This window comes from Rattus norvegicus, chromosome 3 (assembly GCF_021556685.1).
Source record: "Rattus norvegicus strain SHRSP/BbbUtx chromosome 3, alternate assembly SHRSP_T2T, whole genome shotgun sequence".
NCBI classification, from domain to species: Eukaryota; Metazoa; Chordata; class Mammalia; order Rodentia; family Muridae; genus Rattus; species Rattus norvegicus.
In genome coordinates, this window is record NC_141536.1 from 9,379,589 (window position 1) to 9,400,825 (window position 21,237).

At 52.5% G+C, this 21,237-nt stretch overlaps 1 protein-coding gene across 1 annotated transcript; it reads left to right on the forward strand.

The window, feature by feature from the left end:
- Positions 1 to 2,753: 2,753 nt before the first annotated feature.
- Dbh (dopamine beta-hydroxylase) lies at positions 2,754 to 19,742 on the forward strand. Its single transcript, NM_013158.3, has 12 exons — positions 2,754 to 3,107; positions 5,286 to 5,432; positions 7,277 to 7,534; positions 8,241 to 8,417; positions 9,444 to 9,546; positions 11,427 to 11,593; positions 13,866 to 14,009; positions 14,283 to 14,321; positions 14,705 to 14,764; positions 17,496 to 17,623; positions 18,020 to 18,179; positions 19,228 to 19,742. The coding sequence occupies exons 1-12, from the start codon at positions 2,760 to 2,762 to the stop codon at positions 19,360 to 19,362; spliced, it is 1,866 nt and encodes a 621-aa protein (NP_037290.3). The 5' UTR covers positions 2,754 to 2,759; the 3' UTR covers positions 19,363 to 19,742.
- Positions 19,743 to 21,237: the final 1,495 nt, after the last annotated feature.

Genomic DNA, 21,237 nt, shown 5'->3' on the forward strand with positions numbered 1-21,237 from the left:
ACCAGCTGTCCAGGATAGCCTCCCTGCCCCCTCTCCAGTAGCTGCTCCTCTGGTTGTCACCACCCACGGTCAGGACGTAGCCACAGATGGCCTCACGTGGCAGAGCCAGTGGGGGATTACAGCTCCCAAAGGCCTCCAACATCAGAGACATTCGGGAAGGCAAGGGGCTTATTAAAACACTGAAATTGGTTCTAAATGAGGTCAGCCATCGTCAATGAGGCTTGGAGCGAAGCCAGGCATTTAGCAGCACAACAAGTCTATTTCCTTACGTGGTGACAGTGATGTCCTGGGTGCCACCCCCAGCCCACCCCCACCCGGGGAAGGCAGCTGACATAGCAGAGTCACCAGGGTGGGGGTGCAGGTGAGAGCAGGAGAGAAGGAAGAGCAACACCCCCATCACTGGACTTCCCAAGCACTACAAGGAGGTGCGTCCGGTCAGCTCGATGCTTGTAGCCATTCAGAGCACCTGGGTCACGGACAGGACAGCTGACCACTGTTCCCTTTCCAGGATCAGATCACTCCTCTTCAAGATTAACAAGAGGAAGGGCAAGTAATGATATTGATAATAAATAAAACTTAAAAAAAAAAACCCAACAACACTGAAACGTAAGGGCTGGGGAGATGACTCAGGCAGTTAAAATGCTTGCTCCCGAGCACGAGGACCTGAGTTCAAATTCCCAGCACCTGGGCCGGGGTGTGATGTCACACACTTTTAAATCCAATACACAGGAGGCAGTGGCAAGGCAGACAGATCTCTGTGAGTTCAAGGTCAGCCTGCTCTACATAGTGAGAATCTGTGTCAAAAATAATACATAAATATATACATGCATACATACATACATACATACATACATACATACATACATACATACATACATAGAAAAGTCAGCTATAGATGCCCATAGACCCTGTTGGCCTCAACATCTGGTTTTTCTTCCAGGTTTCAGTTCTGTTCAGCACATCTACATGAGTCCTGTGAGATTTTTCTGATTTTGGCTGTGTACTCCTACCCCTTATGTTGCCAAGGGAACCCAGTTTTGGGTTCCTGAATGCTGTCCTGCCTATGCCCTACCCTGCTCTGCCCTGCTACTGATGGCTGTGTGGCCCTGGGTACCTTCCCCTCTATCCCCTTGTGTGTCAGATGGGGACAAACACAGGCTGGTCTCTCAAAGCCAGCAAAGCAAGCAGGCCTGCTTCCCTCTCCTGGTAACTACCAAGACTGGGTAATTGTTACTTCTGAAGTCGGCTGAATCACTTCTGCCAACGTTCAGCCTTGTTCCTAGCTGCAGAACGGGAGTGCTTTTTGAATTTGTTAAAAATAAACGTGTGTGTGTGTGTGTGTGTGTGTGTGTGTGTGTGTGTGTGTGTGTGTCACTCTGCTGTTTACTAAGAACTGTGCTTCTCCTCCTCTAAGACCTGAGCACAACTGTTGCTCTCACCCTGGATCCAGGAAAGAGCTGCTGCTGTCAGGCTCCTGCCTGGCACCCCTACCCTTCTTAGGAGAGAACCTGGAGCTTCACTGCCCCAGGTGGTCCTAAGGCCTCACTGAAAACCAGGCTGTGGCTAGCTGAGCCATACCCTACTCAGAGCCTGTGACTCTTGTCTTGACTTGTGTAGAACAATGTGCCCATTAACCCTGGACATTCTGCCTAGTCCCAGGGCAAAGCTGGGACTATCTGGAGACATCACCTGCGTGCAAGACTGAGGTCCCTTTTCCTCTGTGGAACAAAGCTTAGTGAAGAATCAGCCTTGCTGGCCAGAGGCTCAGGCTGGGCTACTGTGTTTCTGAGAAGGAAGCACAAGGAAAGCAAGGAAGGAAAAAGAGGGAGAGAAGGACTCACAACTAGGTTGGAGGGACCTATAGTCACAGTGAGGTACAGAGGTGGATGGCTTTGGATACAAGTAGAATGTTCTGGTGTTGGGGTACGGACAGCACCGGTCCTCATCATGAAACAGACAGGGCTGAGCAATAGGAAGGTCAAAACTTCGGACTGGTGGTCAGCCTGTGAAGAGGCCCTGTGGTAGGGATGGGAGAAATAGTGCTGGGGGTGGCTGGCCCGAGAAGCAAGAGGAAGTCCTGGCTTTGAGAGCTTTAGTGAGATGGGAACAGGTGTGTCCCCATAGCCACGAGTGCCCATTCACCCCCTTCCTGCCTGCCCTGTGCTGTCTCTGCACCCACTCCTTCTGTAGCAGCCGTGGCGCCAGCTGGAGCCCGTGGGGAAACAGGAGAAAAAGTGGGAACAGCAGGCCTCGGAGAGAGTGTCTAAACACGGACTATTTGGGGACTGTCTTTTATTTTTAGTTTGAAACTTATCCATCCTCCAGCATTGTAAAAAAAAAAAAAAAAAAAAAAAAAACAGGATCCAGGAACCCACCACTCACTGTCACTCAGGAAGGAGCCCCTTGAACCTCAGTTGGAGCAGGTAGAGAGGCCCTGACTGCCTATGAGGCATTCAGCAGGGCCTGGCTGGAGGTGTCCTTGGGACCTATGTCTGCAGAGAGTAGCTGTTTCCAACAGGCGTCAGAGATCCATTGGAGGACATGGCCATTCTGCTTCGATTCTCTTGATGATGTCCATGCGTCATTAGTGTCAATTAGGGGAGGATCGGAGCAAAGTGTTTGCCCCAGGGCATGGGCTGGTGGGAGAGCCACCAGGACAATTGAATTCCCCACCAGACAAATGTGATTAGGTACAGCCTGGCCCAACCCCACCGAACAGACATAAATGGCCCAGTGGGGCTGGGGTGCTCATCCCAGCCATGCAGCCTCACCTCAGCCACCAGCCTTGCTGGAGCCTCCCCAGCCCCAGCGTCCGTGAGGCGGCTTCCATGTATGGCACTGCTGTGGCCATCTTCCTGGTCATCCTGGTGGCTGCACTGCAGGGCTCGGAGCCTCCGGAGAGCCCCTTCCCTTACCACATCCCCCTGGACCCTGAAGGGACTTTAGAGCTCTCGTGGAACGTCAGCTATGACCAGGAGATCATCCACTTCCAGCTCCAGGTGCAAGGGCCGAGGGCTGGGGTCCTGTTCGGAATGTCGGATCGAGGTGAGATGGAGAACGCAGACCTCGTCATGCTCTGGACTGACGGGGACAGGACCTACTTTGCGGTGAGTCCTCTGCCATCTTTCTGTCTTGTCCTCACGCCCATACCCCGAGCTGGCTATCTTCATACAGCCAGGCCCTACGAGCAGCAAAGCAAAGTCGCCTACTGCTTCTGTGTTTGATGTCACTAATCTGAATCAAGCCCTTCAGCATCACAAGGACACTCACTAGAGGATGCGACAGTAAGTGGACTCTTCCTGGAGTCCTTGACTGCACCCCCAAATACTGGTTACAGCAATCCCAAGGACGGTAAGAGCATAGGAAGGACCCATATGCCATGCAGCCCCCCTTCCCACCACGTGAGTACAGACCGTGCATATCCTCCAGCGTTACAAATGACAGCTCATACCACACTGCCAGCTCATGGGCACCTGTTGTGGGCCAGGTGCACTGACTTAGTAGCACAGGTGGCACGCACACCAGCCTGGAACACAGCACACACAGGCCTTCTGTGCTATTCCCGATGATGGTTGCAGATAGCATCGCAACCCAGGTAAGGGATAACCCCACCCTCCTCACAAGAGATGAGCCCAAGACGACAGAATAGCTCTGCTTCCTTCCGTTCAAAAATCTTCCTGAACACCCTATATGCTAGAGGAGCAAAGGGGAAGTCTCCTACTTAGTGGAGCATCCTTCAGGGGCCTCTACAAGCTACAGGGATCAGTAGAGGAGGGGGAAACACCCACATATATATCCTCGTAGCTCTACTCTTCCTCTGCAGAGGGCTTCTTTGGGATAGACTCTTACTCTCTGCACCTACAAGAGAAGAGGTGGTCAAAGATTTTCCGTATCAAATCAGAAAGTACTTTGTGTTAATGCCTCTGCCTCAGCTTCCCCAGTGCTGGGATCACAGGTGTGAGCCACTAAACCTGACTAGGAGATGCTTTCTCGAGCCGAGCATGGCAGCCACCCCCCTTCCCCAGCCATTTGCTCAGAACTCTCAGGCGGGGTGACAGAGCAGGGCTGGCTGTACAGTGGCTTTGGATCAGTCCATCTGAGGTGTGTGGGAGACAGAAGAGCCTTGTTGGGCCCCAGAGGGGTTGCCATTCCTTTCGCCTTCCTGGCATAGCTTTTCCGTGCAGCAGCTCCCACCAGAGAGGCCTGTTCTACCCCTGCCCCATTTGTTTGCACAATGAATGTCTGTGAACACAGACATCAGAAATGGAGCCCCCGTGGGCAGCAGGATGCTCAGGTATGCACTGTAGAGTCCTGGCAGCAATGCCAGCTGCCTGGCTGGTCCTGCTCTAAGTCAACAGGGTCCCCAGCAGGAGCTTCACCATGAGGCTGTCCCCAGGGGAAATTTTGCTAATTTCTTTCAGGCTTTGCTTTCCTAAGCCCTGGAGGTAGGACTAAACAGAAACAGCCCCAGCAGTCCTCACAGCAGAGGCCTGTGACGTTCATGAATTCAGAAGGAGGCCCACTTGCTGGATGCTACCCCACAGCCTGCTTCCCTTACAGAGAAGGCAGGGAGACCTGGACCCGTGATCTAGGTTCCAGGAGCTATTCTGGGGGAAATGCTCACTCTTGCTGCCAATGCAGTCTCCCCAGCCCAGACCTCAGTTTACTCCCTCCAGGCAATGCTAGCCCTAGAGTGAGAGGTTCCCATGGTACAGTAGTTAAGGCAGCTTTTGCTCTCAGCGTTATGCAAGCATGGAGCGCACACCTGGGTGAGCAAGTGCCACCTTAAATGCTGCCCTGCCTTTTCCCATTCTGGCTCCATCATCATCTGCCTTGATCCAAGACTCTAGTCTCAGATGTCTAATCCTGGGGTCAGTCCTGCCAGAAGCCATGGTCTCTAAGCCCTGAGAATCTGTATGGTTAACTGTCTCTGGGAGTTTCAGGTACCCCACTTACATGTGGCAAGTTGAAAGCAAGCTGGGTGAGGGTACAACTTTAGGCAGGACGGGTAACAGAATGTGATATGGGGGTGCTAGAAAGCTTGGTTTAAGGGAGGCCTGATCCCTTTACGTACACTGGACACTGGGTTTGATCCCAACATTAAAAAGAATGAGACAGATAAAAATCCAACAGGGGCGTCATCGATCAGCAGCCTCTTGGCCTCTCTGGGTGTCCCTGTGAAGCTGGCGACTCACTCAGTTAATGGACGTGATCTCTAATAGAGAAGTGCGCTCTACTGTGGGTCGGGGCTCTTTCCTGCTCAGAGTCTGAGCCTGTCCCTGCAGGACGCCTGGAGTGACCAGAAAGGGCAGATCCATCTGGATACCCATCAGGACTACCAGCTGCTCCAGGCACAGAGGGTGTCAAACAGCCTATCCCTGCTCTTCAAGAGGCCCTTTGTCACCTGCGACCCCAAGGATTATGTCATTGAGGTAGGCCACCCAGGGACTTTCCTGAACCATCCCGGCATCCTAAGGTGTCAGGGAAGCCTGAGGTAGAGTTCACACGTGAGAGAGAGCCCCTTTGGCAGATGGAAGCTGTTTTGAGAGAGGGCCTCTAGCTTTCTATCCAGCAGCGAGGGGTTCCAAAAAAGCTCCCTGCAGACATGTATCCAGTGTTCTTTCCAGATGTGACTGTTGTTTGGGGCCCTCTTGCCCTGGGATGTATTCATCAGCCTGTCATGTAGAACTCTGTATGAAGACTAACATACCCGACTTTCTACCCTGCTCAGTCGCTGATCTGCTTTGAGGCTCAGGACTGGTCCCTTTCTCCTCCAAATCTCAGTCTACTCGTCTGTAAGGCTAGGAGCTGCTGGATTCCCAATAAGGAAGGTCTGCAGTGTACTTCATGGCTGCCACATAGTTCCAAAGCACCTGAGCTTCTTAGCCACTCCCGTCAGGAAAAGCCAGTCTGTCTTGCCCCTGATGGAAACCTTACGTTCTTGTTTCCTTAGTTAATCTTTCCTGATGGAACGGACAGGAGCTGGAAGTTTGTGGTGGTGCTGAGAGACAGAGTAGAGATGCTGGTGCCACAGGAAGAAACTCATTTACTCGCAGTCCCCCGGGAAGGGCCACCAGCATGTAGGAAGCCCCAGGCTCAGTCACTAGGTGGAATAGAGAAAAGAACCTTGGCAATAAGCTCCACTGGGCTTATAAGGGCAAAAGCTAGGAAGGGTCTGGAAAGCAGCAGGAGGGATAATTCTGACTCTTCAGGGCTTTGGGGTGCTCTCTGCTTACCAGTTCTGGTTCTGAGGCAATTTATGGCAGGGGAGATGGTGGCTTGGAGTAGAAAAGTTGTTCAAAAAGGTGGGTGGTGATTTGGGTCCAGCCAGACTGCAGGATTCGGAAGGCGGGTTGTACTCCTCCTAAGAATGGGTCTCGAGAAAGGATAAACACATTTGGCCATTTGCTTAGTTCTGTGATTGATTAATGGATGCCAAACAGATAACTCTAGATTCCAAGAAAACAAATGAGGAATTTTGGCCAAAGAGGGGATAGAATAACCCAGGAGCTCGTGACACACAGAGGCTAGGGCAAGGCCATTGGAAATGGGTCATTTAAGTCCCCGCCCTCCTGTAGACAAGGCAAGAGCAGTCAGAGAACCTTCCAGAATGCACCACAGGGCAGGCCAATGTTTATATGTTCTGGGGCCAGAGACTTCTATGTAGAACATGCAAGATGTCTTTCCCAAGAGCAGCCCTTGGGACTCCTACCAACCAGAGCACACTGACTGTGCATCCTTGGGTGCCCGGGAAAAGGGCTGTTGGCATTTCCAGCAAAGCATCCACCCAGAGCTGCCAGCCTCTGTCCATAGCAACCTGTGAGGAAACCAACCCATATCTGTGGTCTGTTTGGGCTCTCCATCACAGCAATGACCTGTAGACTTTTACATGTCCAGCTTCTGGGGAAAACTCAATCACACAGCTCCCTGTCAAACTCAGAATTCCCCAGATTGGTTTTGTTTTTGTTTTTGTTTTTGTTTTTTGTTTTTGTTTTTTGTTTTTTGTTTTTTTTTTTTTTGCTGCCTAGATGGTCACTGACTACTCAGTTGTGACCAATACCTTTCCCCTGCCCCCAGTGACCTTGGGGTTCATAGAAGAAGTAAGAGTCCCAGCCTGCCTTATGGGTTGTAAACATGAATGGATGCCAAGCAAATGAAGAGTGTGTGAGAAAGAAAAAAGTGTTTCACAGGTGGGCACAGGATTTCAGAAACAGCCTGGGGCCAGAGCATTTGCTGGCTCTGAGTGGGCAATCAACTGGTTCTGTCTGGGCTACAGGATGACACTGTCCATCTAGTGTATGGGATCCTGGAGGAGCCATTCCAGTCCCTGGAGGCCATCAACACCTCAGGCCTACATACGGGACTACAGCAGGTGCAGCTTCTGAAGCCTGAGGTCTCCACTCCAGCCATGCCTGCGGATGTACAAACCATGGATATCCGGGCTCCTGACGTCCTCATCCCCAGCACTGAGACCACATACTGGTGCTATATCACTGAGCTACCCCTACACTTCCCCCGACACCACATCATCATGGTAAATGGGGAACAGGGTGGGGGTGTCCAGCTCTACTCCCCCCCCGGGGGCCCAGAGTTGCAAGAATCTGAGGTGCTAGCCCAACTCCCTTAGAATAACACATATGCACTAGTCCCCTATGCTTCCTGTCCCCACTCACCATCCGCCTCGGGGTCCCTGAGATGAATATTTTCTGTCTTACCTGCCTGGAGCAAAGCAATAATTTCTTTACTTCTGCAATTGCCCTTGAGGTTAGAACTGCTGTCAATCTTTCTGGCCACCTCCTCTCATGTAAAAGTAGCTAAATTCAGTTGCTCCAAAGCTGCAGCTAGGGACTTTGTCACAGAAGTCCCAAAGGCTGCCCCTGTTCCAGAAGACGAAGCATAACCCAGAAAGGTCATGTGAATGCCCAGGGTCACACAGCAAACAGTATAGCTGTCCTTGAGGCCCAGGCTCTAGCCTGGAGTCCATTCTGTCTCCTAGTGGAGCTTCATGGGCCCAGAGTCACCCATACACACAAGGACAGTTGGCTTCCTAGTTCCATCAGGAATAGTCAGTGTAGGTCTCTACTTTTTTTCTGGAGCTCTGTGGGTTCTCTTACCTCCTGGCTCTGAACTGGAAACCCTCAAGTACCCGAAGTTGCCTTCTCATTTATAGCTGCTCCAGCCAAGTGGGAGGGGTAGGCAGGTACTGGACCCCCAGTTCAGGGTAGTCTGTCCCTCTGCAGTATGAGGCCATTGTCACGGAGGGCAATGAGGCCCTGGTGCACCACATGGAGGTCTTCCAATGTACAAATGAGTCTGAGGCCTTCCCCATGTTCAACGGACCCTGCGACTCCAAGATGAAACCTGACAGACTCAACTACTGTCGCCACGTGCTGGCGGCATGGGCCCTGGGCGCCAAGGTATGTACATATGGCTGAACGCCTCTTCTAGTTTGTTTTCTGTTGTTGTGATATACCATGGCCAAAATCAACTTGGGGGAAGAAAGGATTTACTTGGCAAACATTTTCAGGTCATAGTTAGTCCTTCATGGAGGGAAGTCGAGGCAAGAATCAAGGCTTGAGGTACCACATCACCTCTGACCAAGGAACGCATAGCCAAAGAAGAACGGCAGGAATCACGGGGGATGCTGGCACTGGCTGGTCTTCAGGCCATCTAAGGACTCAGATAGTGTCCTTACATAGCCCAGAGGATGGCGCCGCACACAGTCGCCTTGGCCTTCCTAAGTCAGTGAAGAATCAAAACAAACCTCATAGATGAGCCTCCAGCCAATCTGACAGAGGTAACGCCATAGCTGAGGCTGTCTCTGGTGAGTCTAGGCTTTGCCAGCTTGGCAGGTTAAAGTTAGTTAGGACACAATTGCACCATCCCCTCCTTGGGAGTCCTCGGGATTTTAACTCACTGCACCCGTGTCCTAAACCACATCCTGAAATGTCCCAGGAGACAGATGGGAAGGAGGCACACCAGGCGCCGGCAGAGTGTAGTTCACCTGCAGGATTCTCCTGCTTTTGTTCTTTGGGGGTCACGAAAGCTCCTTGCATCCTTCTATGAAAATGCACACGACCATGGGTATGCACCTCTCATCCTGGATTAGCACTTACAGGGCTCTGGGTTCTGTGCCCAGCATGATCCCAGGGCTGCCTGTGGCTGGGCAAGCTGTCAACAGACCATGCCCGAGATTCTTATCAAGCCCCTCTTCGGTCCCCAGGCCAGAGGATGACAAGGGCAGGACTGGAAGGCCTGGGAGAGAGGCTCAGCTCAGGTTCAGTGCCCTCACGATAGGACCTTTTGTGTGTGACAGCAAGGTCTACTTAGCCCCAGGAGAGAATCCTTTTAACCCAGCCACTTGCCGAGCTTCTGTTCGGGCCCCTATTGCTGGCCAGGCTTGTCCCTGAAGGACACTTGTCTAATACCCCTGTCCCACACAGGCATTTTACTACCCAGAAGAAGCCGGTGTCCCCTTTGGGGGCTCAGGATCCTCCCGGTTTCTCCGACTGGAAGTTCATTACCACAATCCACGGAATATACAAGGTACGAGTGCCGAGAGCACATCTCCCGACCCTGCTTCAGTTTCTCAGGTGCTCGGGAGCAGCACAGAGGAAACAGGATGTACGTGTACGTCGGAAATAACACAGGCCTTTGCTCCTTGTCTACTTTATTGTAGTCAATACCCTAATGAGTTCCCAGCCTAGGTTCTAGGTGACTTCCTCAAGCCGGTGCTCTAATTGATTAGTGATGTCTGCCATGGACCCTGGGGCAGGGTTTGGTACCATGCTGTTGAGCATCTGAACACTCAGTGAAAAGAGAGCCTCACAGGTTCCACAGAGTAGGCACGATGTCGTTTACCTCCTTGCAGGGCATGACAGCAGGCACTGACTGCTCTGGACAGGTTCTTTGTCCAGCTTGTGTCATGTGTTTAGATGGCCCAAGATGTCCAGTTAACTCAGAAATGCCCAGGGCAGTGCCACACCCGTCCCCCTGCTTCTGTTCCCCAACCTGGCACGGAGCTGGAAAAAAGTCGTGGACGGATGGATGGGTCTGAGAATACCGTATTAGGCCAAGGGATCTCAAGGAAGATAAGGCACATCCATGCTGCAAAAAGCTTCTAGAAGAGAGACAAGGGGTGTACTGTGTGCCTGTGTGTTTGCGTGCCTGTGTGTGCGTGTGTGTGTGTGAAAGAGAGAGACACACACATGCACACACACACACAGAGAGAGAGAGAGAGAGAGAGAGACAGAGACAGAGACAGAGACAGAGACAGAGAGAGAGACAGAGAGGAATTATGGTGCCATTTAGTACAGGTATTGCAGGCTTAGCACAATCTCAGTCACTATCATGGCTGGATCACCCCGTGCCTGAAGCTGAACGGCTTGAGTGGGTCATTAAGGGGTCTGATAGAGGACACCACATCAGACACTAAATATTTCCTTGCTCTTGTGCCCCACCTTCCATCAAATGTCTCCCCTTTCCTTTCTCTCCCTGGCCTCCTCTCTCTCCCCCTCCCCCGCCCTTTGAATGACACTTATCCTCGTCCATGCAAACGAGGAGTAGAAAGACCCTGAGGGACATGGAGGCGTGTCCACAGTGAGACTGGAGCAGCTACTGCAGCCAGCCCCCAGCTGGACGTGGAACTGGCAGTGCAAACTTAATGTCACGCGGGACTTCCCCCTTGGCTGTGGCAATGCCTCCACTGTGGGAATTATCTATCTACTGCACGTGGGGGAGCGGCCTGAGCACCCACAGGGGATTTATTGCTCATTTAAAACCCGAGAGCAAAGGATTTTTGAAAACTCCTTGGGCGTCAGGGAAGTCTGTCTTCCTTGATCATCCGCGTGTATTTATGGATCTTTTGCCAAATATAAGGGTGCTCCTGTCAGTTGATGAGTTTTGAGACAGGCTGCATTTCTATTAATACCGAAATCCGTGATTATCTCATTATTTAATCCCCACCTAAATTTTAACCAATTGCTTCTTCTTTTTATTATTTGCCTCTGATGTCATCAGCCTAGAGACACAAGGGCTGCTTGAGTTTGAATGTCGTTGGCCTGGGGTTGGGGAGGTAGAGACAACACAAAAGGAGGTACTCTCAACTGATGAGCAGGAGAGAGCCTCGGCCTGCCAGCAGCATCCTGCATCCCAGCCTGCCGGTCCTGGGTTTGAAGCCAAGTTCAGATGCTTCCCAAACCTTTGGTCTTAGGCAGAGTCTTCCGTTCAGCCTTCCACCTCAGTTGCTCCCTCTGTAAATGGGGACAGTGGTCCTTACCAAGAAAACACCCCATAGAGGTGACAGGTGCGCTAAGAGTGGCTTCTGACTCCATTCTTTCTTGCTGTTTTCAGTCAGAAAGGGTGACCAAGCACACTTTCTCAGGGGTATCTCAGGGGCTGCTGCTTATCACACGCCTCTCCCTCAGGCCGGCGCGACTCCTCTGGCATCCGTCTACACTACACAGCTAGTCTCCGACCCAATGAGGCAGGCATCATGGAGCTTGGACTGGTGTACACGCCCTTGATGGCCATCCCCCCTCAGGAGACCACCTTTGTTTTGACTGGCTACTGCACAGACAGGTGCACCCAGATGGTGAGTGGAAAGGGCCTTACACGCAGCCCACTGTTTGCAATGACCAGGGGAAGCAGCAAGAGGACTCTGGGCCCCTGACCCCGGAATCAAGGTTGTCTGAGTCTCTGACCCCCTGTCTCCAGCAAGAATTGGACAGTGCCATGCACCCACCCTTCTGAAATATGTCACTTTAAAAATATTTATTGATGTGTTTGATTATATGCTCCTCTCCTCTCTCCCCCTTCTGTCTCTGTCTCCCCACCCCTACCCCTCTCTGTTTCTCTGTCTCTGTCTCTGTCTCTCTCTGTCTCTGTCTCTCTCTTTCTCTGTGTGTATGTGTATGTGTGTGTGCGTGCGTGCGTGTGTGTGTGTGTGTGTGTGTGTGTGTGTGTGTGTGTGTGTTCCAGCTAGGAAGTAGGGGAGGCAGCACAGTACCCAGTGTCCCTGAGGCTGTGCAGGCGCGAGGTGACACAGCAGGGGCCTTGGCTTCTGTAGCAGGTGGACAGTGGCTCCTAGCCTGTTCCAGGCTGCCCTGGCTCTCGACTGGACCACTGACTTAGCTGGGCTCACCTCCCATCTGGCATGAAGGTCTAGAGGAGGGCACTGCTCAGTAGGGGTGGGGGACAGTCACCAATGGGGATCTCACAGAGCCCTCTCTAGACTCTGTGATGGCTTCCCACTCACACTATGGCCAGTTGTGACAGTTCCCTGTAGTTTGGGAGGCGGGCAAGTGCACAGGCCTGGAGCTCTCAGTTATCCGTAGCCTCTGTTCACTCCTGTTAATGTCTGTTCTCACCCTAAGCGAGTTTCTCTGGCTGCCTGCCATCAGTCTTACTGTCTGGAGCTCTTTTGATATCACAGATGTGACTTGATTGTCTGCTGTGTGTCCTGTGTTCTCGCTGGCGGCCTCCCTGCTTCTTGCAGTGACCTGTCACGGAATGGTACATATTCCTGGATCGCAGACAGGGAGACCCAGGCCTGCCGAGAGAGGACACATGGCTCAAAGCTGCACCATGGAGCAGGTCTCTTTGTCCCAGAGCTCATCGTAAATGCTCCTTTCCAGTGTACTCATGGGATGACGCCTGTTCTCAAGAGTCCTCTGTACCTGAGCACCTGGTCTCGGAAGTGTTAGCGAGGCCTAAAGTTCTCAGGTTGAGACACTGGACACATCTGTTCTTTTTTTTTTTTTTTTGGTTCTTTTTTTCGGAGCTGGGGACCGAACCCAGGGCCTTGCACTTCCTAGGTAAGTGCTCTACCACTGAGCTAAATCCCCAGCCCCGACACATCTGTTCTTATACACAATCAAAACCTTTAGCCTGGGGGCAGGATGAGAAATCAACTTTCCTCCCAAGTCCAAACAGACAGGTTAGGAGGGGTCATGCTGGCTTCTTAGACTTGTGTCCACAGATCACGTTCTGCCACACGCCTGAATCCCTGGATCATAGCAAGGGCCCAGGCCCGGCATATACAGCCACAGTTTAGTCAGGAAGACCCTGGTTTTTGTTGCAAGGGGGATAAAGATGTCTGCAATGTGAATGGCAGGGACAGTAGCTGCCCAGAGCAAGACGGACGGCTCAGAAGAAAAGGCAGATGAGTCAAAGAGAGCACAGCAGTCCGGAGCCACTGAAGGTTAGCGGCCAGCACCAGGATCTTCAGCTCTGGCCGGCAGCACGGGGGAGGGGAGGACCAAGCAGGGCAGTGGGATGGTCACAGGTATCTAAAGGCATAAACCCAGATGAGGGAAACAACTGTTCCTTGGAACTGCCCTAATTCCTTTAAGAGGGAGGGGGCCTTCCTACATTAGGGCTGGCTATCTTTCTGCCACTGGCTTTGTGGTCAACATCAGTGCTGTTGATCAGGGTCAGGGTGCCCTCAGGGGGAATCTGGCCTTTTGTGCACAGATCCCTGCCTGGGACCCTGCATGTGGCCCGAACATCAATTGACAGGGAGCCCACAGAGAAGGAAGGTCCTATCCTGCCAATGTGGGAAGGGCTTCAAAGATCTGCTGGTTGAAAAGGAGGAGAACTCAGCTTTTGGGCACCCCCAAGGAGACCAAAGGACACGGGTGTCATCTGCCCTAAACGTGTTCTAGGGTCTGGCCGCCGGTTGGGGTTTCAAAGTCCTGGGCTTCTGGCCACCGCACAATCTCTAACAAGCCGTTCTCTGGCAGGTTTACCATGGGGATTAGAGAGCATCATCTAGAAAAAGCGAATGTTCTGGTAAGGCAGGGGATGCTGCCTCTGCTCTGGGTCCTTGTCACCCCCTCTGGGGTCTGATTCTCATCCTCCCACAGGCACTGCCGAAATCTGGAATCCGCATCTTTGCCTCACAGCTCCACACGCACCTGACCGGCAGGAAGGTGATTACTGTGCTCGCCAGGGATGGCCAACAGAGGGAAGTGGTGAACAGAGACAACCACTACAGCCCCCACTTTCAGGTGGGTGTCGGCCTCCCAGGCCTTCCGCATCCTAGGGCTGACCTCTGACCTTCGGTGGTGTACCCTGACCCGGGCCCGTGGGTGCCAACAATAGCTTGGTGACAACTTGATTGACCTTATCTTCCCCTGACTGAAGCCCATACTTAGTCAGCCCTGACTTCCGCCCAGAAAGGTTGAAGCAGAACTGACAATGCAGGGGACTTTGGTAGGGAAGAACAAGGTGGCTGGATCTGGTCCCAGAGCTCTTTTTCACTCCTCTCTTCCCAACCCCAGGAGATCAGAATGCTGAAGAATGCTGTGACTGTCCACCAGGTGAGTGCCCGGCAGGGACAGATGGCTGGGGCACGAGATATTGGGAGAGAACTGTGCCCAAAAGAGACAGAAAGCAGAGGAACAGGAGAGACAGGGCGGGCACAGCAGGGCTGGGTAGGGTACATGAGGACTTCATGGCACAGAGGGGACATTGTCTTGTATCCTCAGCTTAATCACAACCCCAAAGAATTTCATTCCCTGACAACACTGGGAAGAGATGGGGTTACCAAGATGTAGTCTTTGCCTGTGGGGATCTGACATGGCTACAAGCCCGGGGATGCTTAGATTTCGAACCTCATTGGAGTGGGCGCTGGGCTCCTCTTGGGAGATCACACATCACAGTGGCTTGGTCTGAGCACCCCGTCTGCTGCCTCTCTCTTCAGGGGGATGTCCTCATCACTTCGTGCACATACAACACAGAAAACAGGACAATGGCCACAGTGGTAAGTCACACTGGCTTTTCCAGCCACCCACACAGAAAAGCGAGCAGCCCAGAGTCTGCTTAAAGATTTCTAAGATTCTAACCATTCCCATGGTTGAATGTAGGTTGCCAGAGGCAGGACTGCCCCTCCTACATTCCCCAGATGGCCTGACCACTCTCGGGGGATGTTTCTGAACCCCTATCTCTAGCAACCCTTCTCCCCTAGGCCCCTAGTCACGCAGGCAGCATGCTAGATTCTGCACTTGCTGCACTGAGTCCAGCATTGAGGTAACACTGTCAATACAGCCTCAGGACCTCAGCTAAGAACCACTAAGGTGGGTTCTCATTGGTACCCGCGTGCTCAGTGCTTCTCTGGCACGGGAGGGAGCAGGATATACTTCGGAATTCAAAAGTCCAGCTGGAGAGATCTCTGCTACAGGAGATATCCAAAATGATAGGGTCACAGAAACTTCAGCAGACATTTCCCAAGAGGTGACAGGGAGGATGCATGCGAGAGTCGGGGAGGGATAGAAAAAAGCTTTGGCTGGGGTGTGTGCCAAAAGTCTCAGAGGACCAAAGTTGTCCGTAGGATGAGGAAATGTTCAGCTGTAAGGGAGTGTGGAGATGTGGCTACACCAGACAAGTAGATGTGGTCAGCCACTCCAGGGAAGTAACAGGGGTCTTGTTTTGGGCTGGATTGTGGATAGTGCAGGGAGGAGGAGTACCTCGTGGGAGGACTATTTTCAAGGTGAGGTATGCAGGAAATGTGTCATCCGGCTGGAGCCCGTTGGGCAGGAAGAGGGATGTTTACTGGTTTCCTGGATCCACACTATTCCCAGTCACCAATCCCACTGGCCTTCTAATTGATATTTGTGCAATCAGTAACAAACACATCAACTGTGAGGTTCAGAGTGGGCCAGACCTGGGCTATACCCAACCCTGGCACCCCTGAACCCTAGGAACTCCTACCAGTACTGCAGCCCTGTTCTCTGCACAATGTCTCGTGCCTTCAGCCATGGTCCAGGGTTCCCCACTCTGTCTCACGTGTGTTCTTTAAATAGCCTTCTTGTGAGATGATTCACATACCAAACAGCTGAAGTGTGTGAAGTGTGCGGCTTGTTGCCCGGAAGCCTGCTCACAAATCCATGCACACAGTCAAGCCACGGCTAGTGCCTCCCGGTCCCCTCACCCAGCCCAACGCAGATCCACTTGCTCTAGATGTTTCTGTCCTGAACACTTCTCATCACTGGATTTACATGTTACGCAGCCTCTGTGGCTGGATTCTTTCCCATACATTTAATCCATCTTAATCTCCTGCCAGTCTCCAAGTCAAGCATTTCCCCCAGACACTTCCACAGGCATAGTCTCCTTTCTCCAGGTGCTGTGGGTGGGGGCAGGGAGGCCCTGCCAGTCATTGGTGGAAGGGAGCCCCTAGGCCTGCTCTGCTAGAGGCGCTTCTGTCAGGGCTGTATTCCTGCCTTGTCAGATCCGTGGCCAATAAATAGTGCCTTACCTGTCTTCAGATGTTGATGGCCACTGGTCTAGCAAGCAACTAAAATATCAGATCCTAGGTCCTGAAGTCCAAGTCTCAAGGACAAGATACCTCCTTGGCTATTTAGGACTCGTGAATTCTTGGTGGTGGTGGTGGTGGTGGGAAGGTTCACCTGCGATCAGAGGAAATGGGAACTTCTGGGAGCTTCCAGAAGGCAGATCTGAGCTTCCTGCCTCTGACAACCTGTGGATCTAAGGAGACAGTGGCCTTTGAAGTGCAGCTTCCTTCCCAAAGTGAGAGAGAGCTCTGTCCCCTGTCCTCAGTCTTCACCTCTGAGGGGACAGAGCAGGGGGGTGTGATGTGGGGAGGAGGGGTTGTCCCATGCTCATTGAGATCTATGAATGCTGAAAAATAAGAGCTTGGGACAGGCAGACCCTGCAGGAAGACCCATCTAGCACACAGGAAGCAGGCCAACTTCTTATGATGAACTTCCTCTCCCACTCCTCCATAGAGACACCCCAGGCCCCAACCATTCGACCAGGGACCAACTGAGCTTTGCATCACCCTGTGGTCTGTCATGAATTAATGAAGGCCTTTCTCCCTTTACCAGTTCTAACCAGTGAAATAAAATCTCTCTCCCAACGTCTTGTTCACAAAGAGCCAGGATCCTGCGAGAGGCTGAGACAGCCTTGGGCTGGGCTCCCTGCCTGGTTCCAGACCCTGATGCAGATGGAGCTCTTTCTCCCCCACCCCCAAATCAGGGTTAGTTCACCAGTGAGCAGGACAACATGACCTGCTCGGTCCCTCCCGTATTGTGGATAGGTGGCCGGGGTTCCTGAGACTGTTCTGGATATTAGCATCTTTGCAGTACCAATGTGTCCGGTAGCCAGTGAGTTTGCAATGTGTAGGGAGGTCAGCTCCCACTGAGGACCACAAAGACTTGTCCCCTGCTCCCTAAGACTCCGTTGCTGCAACCCATACGACAAGAACAGCAAGGCCCTGTCTCTTTGTTCCTGCTTTTTTTTTTTAAATCACTATCTGTTGCTTATTCACTGGGCTTCTGTCTGTCTCTCCTGCAGATCCCATGAGTGTGGGGGAGGGGGAGAACCCCTCCCCCCTCCTAGCTCTATCCTGGGGCCAGGGGAGTTTTGGATGCAACCCTGCTGCAGGAAGGGAAAGGAGTAGTCACAAGAAAGCCACAGACAGGCAGGGTGCTGAGAGCGATGTGTTGTGGGCTGATGGCTTCTTTTCTCTCCTGCAGGGGGGGTTTGGAATCTTGGAGGAGATGTGCGTCAACTACGTCCACTACTACCCCAAAACAGAGCTGGAGCTCTGCAAGAGTGCCGTGGATGATGGCTTCCTGCAGAAATACTTCCACATAGTAAACCGGTGAAGCACTTCTTGCTTTCTGCCCCCGGGGAACCCAGCATAGACAGCCTCCATACCCTACACCATGCTCTCTGACCCACATCCTCTCCTGTTAGGAGGTTGGGTGGCCAAATGCAAACTTTGAGCTAAGTTCTTGGAGCAAAGTTAGCATGCATGCCAGCAGACCTTCTGTGTCTTTGGAGGTGACTGTGGCAGGCATTGCTAATCGATCCCTCAACTTACAAGTTACTGCCAGAGAGACCACTTTCAACAAGCAAATATAATATAAAAGACGGAGGCAGGCGGTGGCTAAAAGAAGCAAGGCTAGGGAAGAGGTGAAGGGTTACTGTTGGGAGCCATGCTGCCTCTCCATCCCTCAGTTATGCCTGTAAATTGAGTTTTTCTCTTTCCTTCCAGGTTCGGCAATGAGGAGGTCTGCACCTGCCCTCAGGCCTCTGTCCCCCAGCAGTTCGCCTCTGTGCCCTGGAACTCTTTCAATCGTGATATGCTCAAGGCTTTGTATAACTATGCCCCTATCTCTGTGCACTGTAACAAGACCTCTGCCGTCCGCTTCCCGGTATGACAGCATGAGGTTGAGTGACATTCAACAGTAGCTCTCCCCATCCAATACCAATAAACCCCACTGCTGCCTGATTCCTCCAATCCCGGGTCTGTTCAAATCTTGAGGAGAACCCCAGGTAGGCTGAGGAAGGGCACCCTGGACTTCTCAACAAGCAATGCTCACATGAGACTGAGAAAATGGCCACTTAGTGATAGAAACAGGCGTGCAGAGAGATAGACGATAAGGGAACCAGCCAGGGATACTGCCGGGAAGGTCAGGGAGGCCACTTCTCCTGGGCACAGTACAACAGAGGACTAGCCTCGGCCCTGTCTGGGTGGTGTGTGACTGAGTGTCAGCACCCTCCTCAGGGAATAAAAATAGAGCTATGGGCAGAGGAGGCAAGAAACCAGCAGTCTGTGACAAGAGCCCCACAGCACAGCTTCTCCCTCCTTATCTGAGGCCTGCTGGGATTCAGAGGCACCTAATTTATTTCCCAGCAGAGCCAGCCAGCAGCAGCGGTACCAGCCCAGAGTGCTGGTCAGCCAACCCAGTCTGCTCTGTTAGGCTGGGGCGGGGGTTTGGGGGAGAGGAGGCACTGCAGCAGGAGGTGAACAAACCTTTCCTGGCAGCATCTGGGCACTGACTGGATTAATTGCTAACCCAAACACCCACGCCATGGGGAGGCTTGCTTACCTCAGAGCAGTTTGGGGCACTGCCGGTTATGGCTAGATCTTGGCTTTTACAGAAGCCTTGTTGGACAGTGGCTGAAGCCATAGCCAGCCTCCAAAGACTCAGTCCTTTCCTAGGGGTATACAATTGAGTGAAGGAGCAGACATGGAGGTGGAGAAGCCTAGAGGGTTCCAGGTTTCTGGCCAGAGAATACAACGGCTTAGGGCAGGGACATGGGTCCTCTAGTGGTGACCCTCAAAGGCTGACTTGCAAGAGGTGGGGAGTGTTCAGCACGGGATAAATGAATTTAAGGACAGGAATCCAACCAGCTAGGGAGATAGCACCTTGCTTGGTCCTTCCAGCCTCAGTTTACCTCCTGGTTCCTTCCTTACAGGGTAACTGGAACCTGCAGCCTCTGCCTAAGATCACTTCCGCAGTGGAAGAACCCGACCCACGCTGCCCCATCCGACAGACTCGGGGACCCGCCGGCCCCTTCGTTGTCATCACCACGGAGGCAGACACTGAGTAATTGTTCTTCAGCCTCTCCTCGTTTTGTCCCTACTGGGCTCACTCCAGCTCTGCGCACCCCACATGAAGACCCCCTTCCATAGAATAGTGCTGTTCACCTAGGAGGAAGGGGGTATCACCTTGGAGACACCTGCACGGCTGCATCCCATGAGGTCTGACTGGACAGAGCAGCTCTGGACATCATCACTGCTGGCTCCACAGAGGGACAACTCAATGTGGGAGTCCAGATTCAACTCCACAGGACCTCCCTTGCCTCCAGAACAGCCTTACCAGGCTGGGTGCAGACTTCCCAAGCCTCACAGTCCTGACCCTGTTGGCCCTCTGGTGGTAACTTGTGTTGGTGTATGCCATGACAACACTGTTTAAATAGTCCTTTGCAGAGTGGCTCATGTTTCCCAGTGGGCGTCCTCCTTGCAACAAGACAGGACAAGTCATTTAGCTAGTTAGAGACTAGCCAGGGGAACTCGCTTCGTGGCAGAGTCAATAGATATTTTCGCCCACCTAGAGGGAAACCCCAACATGTAGTTCCACCATGGAGAGCCAAGATGGCTAGAGCCAGGCTCTGTAGGGGAATGGAATGATCAGAACCAGTTGCTTCTCCTGCTGGTGACAGGCCGGGCTCTGAAATAGGTAGGTGAAGAGCGGGCTTGGGCCCTTAATAAAGGAGTGCCTAGGTCAAGCCTCTCAGCTGCCTACCTTCAGTCTCCTTGTCTCTTAAGTGAGACTCGCCCTTACCTACACTAATTGTATGCACATATGCATGGCCAATATTCCTGCCTGTGCTGACCCTTTCTGGGCTCTATAGTATCACATATGTCCCATGTGAGTGAGGCCTGCTTCTACAGTTCTAGTCACCTCTACCCTGTTTTCTCTTCCTCAGTCTCCTGCCGAAGGGCCAGCTCAGCTCTTTGATGGCTTTGGAAAGGAGTAGGAGTCTGGGCCTTTTCAGCTATTTCAGCAAAATGCAGCCCAGACTTCTTCAGGCAGGGAGGGTGATGGATGAGCCTCAGGTCTCCTGCACCCCCACCCCACTGCAGACATCAGCTAAGCACTGCCTCCCCTTCAGCAAGGCGCTTTATTACTCGGGAACAAAAGTGCCTGGGCTCTCTGCGCCTTGTGGTATGAATCATGGCTCCAGGCACCCATAAGTCAAGGGCATAATCGGTGCGAAATGCCAGGCCTGACGGCCCAGAGCAATGCTCTGCCCTCTGTCATCTGTACTGCCTGAGAGAGGGGGGAGGCAGGCAGTCCCCATAGCTGAGCCTTCCCTCTATAGCCGCCTGCCTGAAGAGCCTAGAGTCAGAGAGTACGAGAAATGCTCACGGAGCTCTGAGGAACCGGACCTTCAACCCAGTTACTCTACTTCTAGTGGTGTGCCAACTTACAGACAGGAAAACTGAGGCTCATGGGTTAGCACTTTTCCAAAAGACCACAAAAGGACCTACCTGCTGCCCATGTGACATGTCCAGACCAACAGTCCCCTGCTCCCCATCTAGGCTGTTATGCTACTTCCCTGCCCTACATCTGTCACAACAGGCCTCACTGGGGTGACCAGGGTTGAGGCACATGAGGTCCCCACCAACTACCTAAACCTTTAAGGACTTGTTATGTCTCTTCACTAGAAGAGGAGCCTGCAGCCCAGAGACCTGAGGTTGGATAACAAGGCCCCATAGTGAGCTGTAGAGCCCAGGTCTGTCTGACACCAGCATCTGGGCTCCCAGCTCCATAACCTTATTTTCCAGGCAGGAATCATGGGCGAGCTTACAAGGTCTGATCCTGAGGATGTAAGAGTAACAGGCTCTTGAGGTCACATTCCTCCTATATGCTCTAAGCCAAAGCGGGTCTTCAGGCCTACCCTTCTTCTTCTTCCCTGAGG